The following is an 11,307-nucleotide window of genomic DNA, read 5'->3' on the forward strand; positions in this document are numbered from 1 at the left end:
CGCGTATTTGTGCCGCGCACAGCGTCGCGTAGTACAAAAAAGAAACCAAAGTGCAGCACTTGGACCTTGTCATGAAAATTGTGATAAATGGTATGGGACAAAGCATCAAACGTGCATGTTAACATCATCACCGTCGTCGTCGTCGTCGTCATCATCATCATCATCATCCCAATTATGGCCGCTGCAGCATGAAGGCCTCTACCGGCGATCTCCAATCAAACCCATCTTGTGCCAGCTGACCCGCACTCTGAACCCTTTCTTGCACACATTCTGTAACTCTTATGGTGCACCGGTTATTTGATGATGATGATGATGATGATGATGATGATGATGACGACCTTGATGTGTTTGGCGCATACTCGCTCACGGGGATTGGCCAAGAGTCGGGCAGACATCACACATGTTCCCTACGCATTACACGGTTTCATTTTCGTTCTTCTTAATGTCAACTATAGAATATCGGCTAGACACTTTACTTCTGTAATCAAGATCGCCGTCTTCCTGTCTTTCGAGATTACGCCTAGATTATTCCGCTCGACCGCTCGTTGCGCGGTACTCGTTCTCCAGCTTCATTTTAGCATACTCCAAGTTGTCGTCCTTGTCATCCGACGGCCGGAATCGGCCGGTAGTGCGCTAAGCGCATCGTTAAAGGAAATGGTAGTCACCAACGAACACAGCTTGATTCGGCCGTATACGTTTGGCCAAATCTCAGAAGAAGACACTGACCGCGCTCGACCACAGAGAACCGTGTATTTCTGCAGCCTCTGCGCGAGGTGCCCCGCGGTGGCCCGAGCGGAGGCCGGAGGCAGCGCTGTCGTCGCCGTCGACGAGCTCAGCGCGAGACGTCGGCGTCTTCGGCGCCAGCGCCGTGCAGCTCGGCGGCCAGCAGGGTGTTGAGGGTGTCGTTCATCTGCTCGAGCAGGTCCCTGCCCTGGGCCACCAGGCCCTCGATGCGCTGCACGGCGGCGTCTCCGTCTTCCTCCCCGCCATGCTCGGCCTTGGCCAGCAGGTCGCGCATCTGCGTCGGACGCGTCACCGCGCTCCAAATTTGCAGCCGAACGCGACGTCAGAGAAGTGCGCGAGAACGAATTCGTGCGGCACTCGGGGCAGACTGAGCGCGACGCCAGGCAGCCTCGGCGAGCGAACTTCTTCCGATCGCGCCCGGTCTTTTTTTTCGGAGGCGATCGTTGAATCTTGGGAAATAGGCTATACCGTGGTTGCCTGACCTTTTCGGACGTTCTTTTGTTCGCGGTAGCTCTTAGCAAAAAGCCCATCGTCACGATGGGCCTTCGTCACCTGCTCTCCGCTCTACTATCCGCGCATACTTTCCACGCGCTTGGCGGCTGAGAATGACCGATTTTCTGTCATTCCGTGGGGTCTATTTCCCAAGAGCCTTTCTTTTGTATTTTTTGTCACTAGGTTTCAAACGTCTGTCGTGACGGACCCTCCTATAGTCTGATTTTTTCCTCCTGCATAGTGCGGGCAGTCGCATATAGATATGCAATTAAGAGGACTTAATTCGATTAGTAGGCCCAGTCGTGCAGTTCTTCCAGCGCCTTTGGAAAGAGAAAGAGCGCGTATACGACGAGGACATTGAAAGATGAACAACAGATGCGCCGCCTAACAACGTTGTCTTTATTGCAATAAGGCAAGATATAGAACCGGGACAGAGCCCCGCATGCGACGAGCATATCGACAAGGTTAAAAAAATAAGTTATAAAATGTGTTACATTAGAGGGTTAATCATCGATTAAAGAAAACTGGTTTTCCCTCAGGAATGCTCTGCAGTGCACTTGATAAGAATGCGATTTCTTTTTTGCTTAGAGCTATCGAAGCCGTGCTCAAACATGCACGGCCTCCTTTGTGAATCGCGTGTGCTTCGGCTGTCAAAGGTGAAGCACACTTTGCCGCGTAAATGGCTTGACGTTACATTGAATTGCATGACCGTACATATAATTTCCTTTTATAATTGATGCACTATGTCTTTTTTTTTGGGGGGGGGAAGGGGTCGCGAATGCCAGCTGCGAGAGAAGTCTGTATAACCTTATGGCACACTATACTAGCCCTCCTTCTTTCTATAGAAACGTCCGGCTGTCGCTATTGATTGGCTGGAGCGATCTTTAATATCAGTTGCCCTGCACAGAGTTGATGAGACAGCATACTGGAAGCGCTGTAAGAGACGTTGTGCATCCAAGGGTTACATTCTTGACGCCGTCAAATTCCGCCCTAGATTGTCAAATTCTGCGATGCGGCCGGCGCCTCGAGCCTATCGGAGAGGCCGTAGCAGAGCTGACAAGGTGGCGGAATTCGACAACGTCGAGAACGGCACCCGGCCCACACAGTTCTCTGACAGCGTTGACGCGCGAGACAGGCGGCGCAGCAGACGCGTACCTTCTGCGAGCCGGCGACATCGTCCGGTGGCAGGTGTCCTCCGTCGGGGCCCATCTCCATGGGCGAGCGGCTCATCATCTTCGCCATTATCTTGGCCAGCTCTGCGCGCACGCGGAGATGCGGCGCAAGTTAGTCCTACAGACGCACGGAAAAAAAATGGCTGTGGCTTAGGTAAGGTTAAGCCCAGGATGCGAAGCATACTAGCCTTTATTTTAGTTGTTGAACCACTGTTTAGCCTGGTGAACTGCTGTTGCTTGGCTATATTTGGTTCGGCTAGACGAAGAAACAACTCATGCATTACTTCTTCGCCTTCAAGAGTGGAACGCGACAGCGTTCCCGTCGACCCGCCAAGGGGTGTAAGACAATGGGCTACAGGGCAGCGACTACGCGCCCCGCATTGGACGCGGTGAGCGTCGAGCAAAGCAGCGTTCGGCGCGGCAACGAAATGTGCGCCTGAGCAAGAGACGCACGCCTTAGAAACAGCTCGTTTCTAAGGCAACACCGCATTCACTAGAGGCGCTTTTGTACCGCGTTGAAGCATCGTAATCGTGGCTCAGTGGTAGCGTCTCCGTCCCACACTCCGGAGACCCTGGTTCGATTCCCACCCAGCCCGTCTTGCAAGAGTTGAGCCAAAGCCACTTCTCCTCTGTCGTGACGTCACGGTGTCACGTGATTTCATGGTCACCGCCGCGCCTGAGGAGCTGGGTTGAGCCCTCGTAATATGCTTCGCATAAAACCACCACCGCCCCATCGCCCGCGGTCCTCACTTAGAAAGTCTAGGATATAGCTCGACCCGGGACTTCGAAAAGCAGGCAACGGATATGAGTCCCGCCTCATTTTAGAGCGCAGCTCTTTGGCGTCCGTTCCTGGGTTTCGCGTCGTCGTCGTCGTCGGCGTTGTCGTCGGCCTCGTAACCAGCTCGCCGACGAATCTGCTGCTCCGCCGCCGCGCATGCGCGCTGTCGGCTCTCCGGGCGAGGGAGGATGATGGAAGGGAGGAGGAGAGACTGTGGAGGAGGGCTGGCTACACAAATGGCTCTTTGGCGTCCGTTCCTGGGTTTCGCGTCGTCGTCGGCGTCGTCGTCGGCCTCGTAACCAGCTCGCCGACGAATCTGCTCCGCCGCCGCGCATGCGCGCTGTCGGCTCTCCGGGCGAGGGAGGATGATGGAAGGGAGGAGGAGAGACTGTGGAGGAGGGCTGGCTACACAAATGGCTCTTTGGCGTCCGTTCCTGGGTTTCGCGTCGTCGTCGGCGTTATCGTCGGCCTCATAACCAGCTCCGCCCCCCTTTCATCCCCCCAGCGCTAGCAGCGACCGACTGATACCGCTTTCGTGAGTCCGCTACCGCACTCACGAAAGACGTCGTGCACTTCCTGCAACTCGCATTAACCGTCCATCGATCCACACCGATGTTAGTAGTGGGGGACTTTAATGTTGACATAAAGACAAACAGCAATTTCCTAACACTTATGCGGGAGAACATCCCGTTCCTCTCGCTCGTAACGCGTCCCACGGCTGTGACAACCTCGCGAGGCACTTGTATAGATCTCGTCTTTGAGAATCAAGCATTGGTGTACCAAGTCGAACATATATCAGTCTATTTCTCCGACCACAAAGCTTCCTTCATGACTGTCAAGAACTGTTAGTGGAGTCTTTGTTAAAGGAATACGTGTGAAAAATAAAAAAAAATTCTGTGATAGCGCATACATGTGTTGCTCGATTTCTTTGCCTCAATCTATCGAAAAGGTGAAACAGCTTATTTGCTGCGCTCAAATTTCGCATTAGGAAGTAACGTAATCGTCGGTAATTTTTTTCTGTCGTCTGCTCCCGCTGTCCCCTTCGCTTCCAGCTTACGGTTGGTCTCGACATTCTACACACGAAAATTCGCGCAAAGATGCGCATTTTTTCACATATAAAAAATAACCGGCCTAAATACATATCCTGTAAATATTTGCGTGATCTATGATGCTTTGAATGTGCTTCATCAGGCCCGAAGATTACATTCAGAGCAAACGTACCACTGGTCACGTTTACAAAGAAATACATGCCGTCAGAGATAACAGCCCGCCCACCGACAACTTAGGATTAGCTATACTATACGACCCCCCTGGTCCTGCAGACACGCAATTCGTTAGGGTGGTGACACGCATAGAATGTTTCTCTGCGACTTGGCTTGGCTGCGCAACCTCGAATGTAGGCATGCGGCACGGTGGTTGCGGGCACAGGAGGGTTTCAGAGAGACTACGACCTTTGCGGCAGATGGTCCTTGCTCCGATTCTCTGCCCAGGCCACTGCATTTTTCACACCTCGAGTGGCGCCTCAATAAAAGCACACAAGAAGTTACAAAATAAAAGAAAGAAAGAGAAGGTAGAAGTTCAACAACACGTGGCAAAGCAAAAGCGATGGCGAATCGTCACCGCTTAGCTCGTTACACCGCTCCAGTGGCGAACCAGTTTTGTGGAAACTCGCAAGGTGGATAAGGTGCCACGAAAGGGAGAATTGTAGGTGAATGTGAAGATTTAAAATTTCGAATAATCGTCGTTATTTACTTTGTCTATGTTCCATTCGAGAGTTTCCTATTAGAACTTGTCGAGTAATCATTCCGTTCGAGTACTTTAAGATACACCTGTTCAGCATCAGACTCGTCCAAATGATTCTGCTGCATAAGGACCAAATTTGTTACGGAGATGGACGAGAAGATGCCGGATAAATACATGGAGCAGATTACTTATGCACAATATAGTTTCCGGTCGTTAGATGAGAAAGCCTCAGCTCTTTGGCAGCCTACCATTTGTTGTCCCGTTATTTGGCCAGCCGCACCACACTTAGACTCTTTTAAACCCGTATGTCGTGCTATGTAACTGCAGTTAGTTCCTACAACGATCACTATACTCTGCTACGTACGTCTAGGGTTGCCAACTCTCGAGTGGTCGAAGTCGGCAACGGGTGTGGTGGGAGATTTGCACGTGCAACAAAACAGAATTTTTTAAAGAAATTGTATTATGTAGAGATTTACGTCGAGAAATGTGCAGTAGTTTCCGGATAAGCTAACACGGAACCCAAACATAGATAGAGGGATTGCGAAAGGTCATATGGCATACAACAGAACTAGAACTACGACAAGAGACTAAACCCCCCTTTTGCTTACGGCAATGCAGGAAAAAGCTGTTCAAGCGAATTATCGCGCACTATGAAAAGAAAATCTAGTATATTGATTGATAGTCAGTAAAAAAAGAAAAACAAGAGTTGGGACATTTGGCCGTCCCGAATGGGTAAAGTCGGGACTGTCCCACCTAATGTGGGACCGTTGGCAACCCTACGTACATGCGGCGACGTACAGTTGTCTTATTATCATTATTATGGTCGTGTCATGGTACAAAAGACACGATAACATTTCCAGTATTTCATTTACAAACTTCTCAGTTGACCTACCATCATGTTAATGGCATCGATGGATCAAGTAATGAAAATTACGTTTTTATTCTGAGGATTTATGTTTCACTCGGTCTCAAAATTGTGAATATCAGGTATTCGATTAGATATCAGAATGCACTCTTTCTGGAACATTTGTATTCACTTCGCATCAAAAATTTCGCTATTCGAACACCTCCTAGTAAATTGCGTCATACTATCGAGAGCATTACGCGGCTGTGAAGGAAGCCTCCACGGCTATCTTGTAAAGAAAGCTTCGCCGTTGAAGAAAAATTCTTCCTTGTCCGGGGGATGGAACCCGGGATGAAAGCATCATTAGGGCGGTTACTCCACCACAGCAGGGTCTAGCACGTGGCAGAGTGATGCCGCAGAATTATTCGACACTCAAAGCCCCACGACTTTAAATATGGCGAAGCAGTTCTGCAGAGATGTGCTATATGAAGAAACTTTCATGACAAGGTAGAAATTCAAGGCTGTTCGAACAGTGAAATTTTCAAATCGAATTGAATACGAATGCTCGAGAAAAAAAGACTATCAAACATCGAATCGAATGTCGAACATTTTCTCATTTCGAAAGCAAAATGAAATAGGAAGTTTTCACAGCCCGGTGAAAAAAAATGAAATCAGACTTGTATATAGACTAACATGTTCACGTAATACCATTGGCAATTAGACGTCAGGACAACTGAGCAGCTTTCCAGTGACGAACAACTGGTTTCAATCATCTGGTGCTTTCAATCATCTGGGGAACCATGACAATGGCTGTGGCGACACAAGGTAACAAAACGTTACCAGATGTTTAACGCGTCTCACAACACGCTCGTACAGGGTTGGGTTCGCTAAAGAAAAGTATGATGCTACAGCATTACGTTTATATTAAAAGAATGCAAAACATGGTGAGGCTAAAGAAATAACGAATCGGAACAACTTCGTGCAAGGACAACCTACGCGTGAGCCATCCCTACTGAATGACTGGAAACTATTGAGCGGAAGTTATCGGCCCCGAGCGTTCGCCCTCGAAATGGTGCCTTGCGCAGCTACCCTGCAACATAAACACTCGGAGCAGACTTTACGCCCATCTTTCTGTATCCCTCGAGACTCGTGTTCGCATCCCTTATATATACCAGGTTTATATATACAAAGTTCAAATAGCACAGGCTATACAGTTCGTATTCGAAGTTTCGAATATTCGCACCACAGCTATGAAAAAAATATTACATGGGCCCCAATGTCATGGGAGCGCAGCAGCGGCAGCAGGGATTCAAACCCGCGACTCCGTGCATTCAGCAGGGCCACGCCATATAGCGGGGCCGAGCCAGCGAGCGTGTTGTCAGCATGACGTACCCTCGGAGTGCTGCTCCCCGGCGTTCATGTGGCCCTCCTGGAAGAAGGGCGACCCGCCAGGCTTGGCGAGGACGTGCTTGGGCGAGGCGGCGCCACCGTCGCGCTGCTGGACGTCGACGCACGCCTGCCGAGGAGCAGTGTGCGAATGAGGAGTAAAGCGGCACGTCACGCCCACATATCTGTCGCAAGTTTACGCGCGACTCGTCAACTACACATGACGAACTGAATCGTGTGTAGACAGGCACCGGGTTTTCAATCTGCCAGGGAGCGGGGGGGGGGGGGGGAGGTGACGGTGCAATTCACACCCTCTCTTTTAAATGGGAAGCATTTACTGGGGAACATTTCCCATTTTGACAGCATCCATCTATCTAGCCGCCTCCCTCTTGGTGTTCTCATGGTCGTTTTGTTAACTTGGTATGTACCAAAATTGGCATAGTATGATAAGAGTGTATGACGAACACAAATGTTAGATCATGACATGAATGTCGTTACACGCGTGTCATGTAGGTAATGAAACAGCCGTCTACGTCTTGGTGCTTTCACACTAGTTTCGTTAGCTTGGCAGGCTCCCCGCACGCTGTTTCGCATAACATTGATACCCGCTGGGCACGCGATCTGCCGGCTTTCTTTGATTCGCCCACGCCCCTTACGCATGCCCCTTGCAAGAGATACAGGCATAGAGGCAGTATATGCAAACATCAGTTTCATTTGTTTCTAAAGTCGGGTGAATAGGCTGAATATAATGATCACACGGTTCTTAATATTTTGCGCACGCGCAGCTGCCTAATATTGCTACCCAAAGCCAGGACACGTGTGACTTCGGTAGTCCCGCTTTTGCATATTGATATCGGGTCTCCTTACTCTCATTATTATTATTATTATTATTATTATTATTATTATTATTATTATTATTATTATTATTATTATTATTATTATTATTATTATTATTATATGCGAAGAAAATACGACTAAAAATGTGCTCTCTCCAGCAAGGCACCTCATTTCAGTTTGTGAACAACGCTGGCGTGAAGAAACCGGTATATATATATATATATTCCACGAACATTTTCTTTGAATTGCGGGCTCTTCGGGCGCTGGCGAGGGGCCAGCACTGAAAACTCGTCCGTGTAGCGTCGCCTCAGATGCCCGCCGAACGCGTTCGAGCTACGGCATAAGGACCACGCGCCGCTGGTTGCAGCAGCAGGAATCGGGCGATGGAATCGAAAGACTGGAGAACGCGGTCGGCGGGAAGACCGTGTGCTGCGCGCTGCTTCGATGAAGTGCGGCCGTGGGCGACCCTGTTACCGTGGGCATACGAGAAGAGCACGCGCTCCCACGTTCTGGCACGTCGGTTACCAGTCAGGCGCCAGGGGCAAGGAGGTTTTAACAAGTATTCTCGAGCTGCAGCTCAGGCATCTTTTTGCCAGCAGATGCCTGCCCTAACTTCACCTCTGAAAGATTGCCACGCCAGCTTGAGATCGCTCATAGCTTAAGTGCTTTGGTTTTGCTATCGTATAAACGCTAGGGTAATAGCAAAATAAAAGCTCGTCGTATCTAGCAAAGTATTACATTATTTTTAGTATCGATACCATGACTTCCAATAAACTGTGCCACGGCCTTCAGGTTTCCTTCTAAAACCAGTCACGCGAAGATAGTCGTTCGGTAATATACGTACGGCGAAAGACGAAGAAAGCAAAAAAAAAAGTGCTTCCTGCTCTCAAGCATTCATGCTCCGAGTAAGATGGCGGCGGTGTTCGATTCCCTTTCAGGACGCCTTCTCCACTCCAGATATATTAAACATCCTTGGTCAGGAGCCGAACACATGTGCCTCAAAATGAGCGGTGAATCTGCCAAGGTGAAATTGCAGCACGTGATACCGAAAAATCCTAGGACACCTAAGCACATCTTAGGATCTTAGGACTTGTGAATGCGAAAGCATTCATGTTCAATTGAACGCCGCTGAGCAGTCCTTCGAGTTATGGACTCCTCGCTGGCAAGGGAGCGCGTTGAGACGCTTGGCCACAAGGACCGCGCACTTCGATCCATGACGTCATGCTGCCTTGCCCGACTGCCATAGAATTTAATATGGATGCTCCCGAGTAAGCTGTGGTGATTTTGACAGCGCTTTCGTCAAGCCGGGCTTGGCAATGGAAATTTCGGTCCAAGTAGGATGATGTCATAAAGAGGAGTGCACAGGCCTGCTCTCAAGGAGCCGCTGGTTTAGCGCAGGGGTTAAAACATTCGGCTGCTGAGCGAGGGGTCGTAGGTGCAAAACGCGTTACCGCCGACGGCTTTCGTATCGAACTTATTCTGCTTTAATACATTAATTTCTTTATAGCAATTACCGCGGCCAAGTTACAACACAGGCGAGGGCTTGCTCGGACGATGAACGCGCGGGTAACTCAGGCTTCAGAGAGCGAGGGTGACGTGGCGTCGCGGCGATGCCCATCACCCTCACGCAACAAACCTGGTGCGGCAGCAAGCGATGCCTTTCGCCCGCTGTACTCAGTCGAGGCGCGCACCTGACGCGGCCGCTGCAGCCTATGGGAATTTAGGTGCCGTTTCGCCGCTACAGAAGCCGGCTTTTTCGCTCAATGAGGCATTTGATGCTTTTGCATCAAAAATTGTTCGTTCCGCTCGCAAGACCATGTTGGGCAAGCGACGACTCAAAGCTTGTTGCCCATGGAGGAGCGAATTACGGCATAAGCGGGTGGAGCACATTCTAAGAGTTGTGCTCTTGGATCCCACGGTACGGAGCAAGTATTCGCTCACTCAGGCACAGCTCGACAGGTGTAGGCGCCGCGGTACAGTAGGGACTAGCATCGGCGTGACTGCCCGCGGCGCCTCTGCATAAATGGCAGCGGAGACGGGGACTCACCGTGTCGGTCGCCTGGTCCGCCATCTTGAGGCCCGCCGGTCCCTTCTTCCTCTTCGGCCTCGCTTCGCGTACAAAACAGCGCCAAGCGCCACCCGTGTGTACGCGTGCACTTCTCTCTGTGCATGAAATATATAGATCGCTAGAAAATACATCTCGAGAAGCCTGAGCCTCATGACGCAGGGGTGTGACCAAACCTTACGTACTTTACGTGCTCTTGTCTTAGGTTAAGCTGTTGCCGGATGGCACGCCACTCCTGTAAAAAATAAAACAAGCGATGGTTGGTTTTTAACAGCGAAAGGGGTTTTTCTGTTTTTTTTTATGTGCGTGGTTCGTTTTGTCGACACCCTTCTCCCTCTCTACTTAACACGGGCTTTAGATATAAGTAGAAGCACGCAAAGAGTTTCCTAGCGAAAAATTTGTCAACGTTTAAGAAAAAAAGAAGATCACAGTCTCGCCGTAAGCGCGAAGCAATGAATGCGATAGCAACATGCTAGAATATTGAAGCAATAGCTCAGTGGGAACCCGTAAGGTGGAGAAAAGCAATTAAAGAGAAAATGAGACATCCACCCAATCATAGCAATTGCTACGACTGGGTGGATGTCTCATTTTCTATTAAATTACTTCTCTCCAGCTTGCGGATTTCCGCTGAACTGCTATTTCAAACTTCTGCATTTGATTCAGATAGTTGGTGGCCAATTCGAAATCACACTGCCATCTGCCAGCCGCCTGGTTAGCTCAGATGGCAGAGCGGCTAGCAGCCTCGGAGAGGCGGCGGTCCCCGGATCGAGGCCCAGGAGGAATTTTTCTTCAGCTGCAAGGTTTAACTTTCGAGGACCCCGTAGGGTTTCCTTTGGAGCAATTGCTACGATTGGGTGGGTATTTCATTTTCCCTTTAATGTTAGAATAACGAAGTTTAAGGCTCGTAGCTGTAGTGGCAGTATGAATTGCAGCGAACGCCACCTGACCAAGCAAACACATCTGGTGTGGCGTGTGTAGACACACGAACGGAGGAAACTGGATGACCGCGAGCAGCGTCGGTTAGAAGTGCGCGGTCTCGTCGGCGTTGCCGCCTTGTGTTCGCCTCGCATCCCCACGTTGCCACATGCTCACGGCGGGCACGACGTGTGCGTCCGCGTCGCGCTTTTACGTTGCAGGATTTTGCCGACGTCGTCGCTCAGCCTCGGCCTCCCTCAGCGCCACAGCTGCATGCCACCAGCGGTGAGCTGCAGCGCGCGCCGCACGCGCAACAGCGCATAATTTCTGA

At 50.2% G+C, this 11,307-nt stretch overlaps 1 protein-coding gene across 1 annotated transcript; it reads right to left on the reverse strand.

Moving 5' to 3' along the window:
• Window positions 1-734: 734 nt before the first annotated feature.
• On the reverse strand, window positions 735-10,159 carry LOC135901856 (uncharacterized). The gene is made up of 4 exons (XM_065431689.2): window positions 10,044-10,159; window positions 7,166-7,289; window positions 2,392-2,492; window positions 735-1,018 (listed from the first exon to the last, which is right to left on the reverse strand). Exons 1-4 carry the CDS (start codon window positions 10,065-10,067, stop codon window positions 833-835), a joined length of 435 nt encoding a protein of 144 aa, XP_065287761.1. The 5' UTR covers window positions 10,068-10,159; the 3' UTR covers window positions 735-832.
• Between the last annotated feature and the right edge of the window lie 1,148 nt (window positions 10,160-11,307).

Source organism: Dermacentor albipictus, chromosome 2 (assembly GCF_038994185.2).
Source record: "Dermacentor albipictus isolate Rhodes 1998 colony chromosome 2, USDA_Dalb.pri_finalv2, whole genome shotgun sequence".
In the NCBI taxonomy this organism is placed as follows: Eukaryota; Metazoa; Arthropoda; class Arachnida; order Ixodida; family Ixodidae; genus Dermacentor; species Dermacentor albipictus.

Bases quoted from the DNA above. Each gene is read 5' to 3' on its own strand.
- LOC135901856 (XM_065431689.2), bottom strand. From the start codon at position 10,067: ATGGCGGACCAGGCGACCGACACG. The intron at 7,290-10,043 runs GTGAGTCCCCGT...GCTCCTCGGCAG, and splicing joins CGGACCAGGCGACCGACACG to GCGTGCGTCGACGTCCAGCA. The intron at 2,493-7,165 runs GTACGTCATGCT...GCGTGCGCGCAG, and splicing joins CGGGGAGCAGCACTCCGAGG to AGCTGGCCAAGATAATGGCG.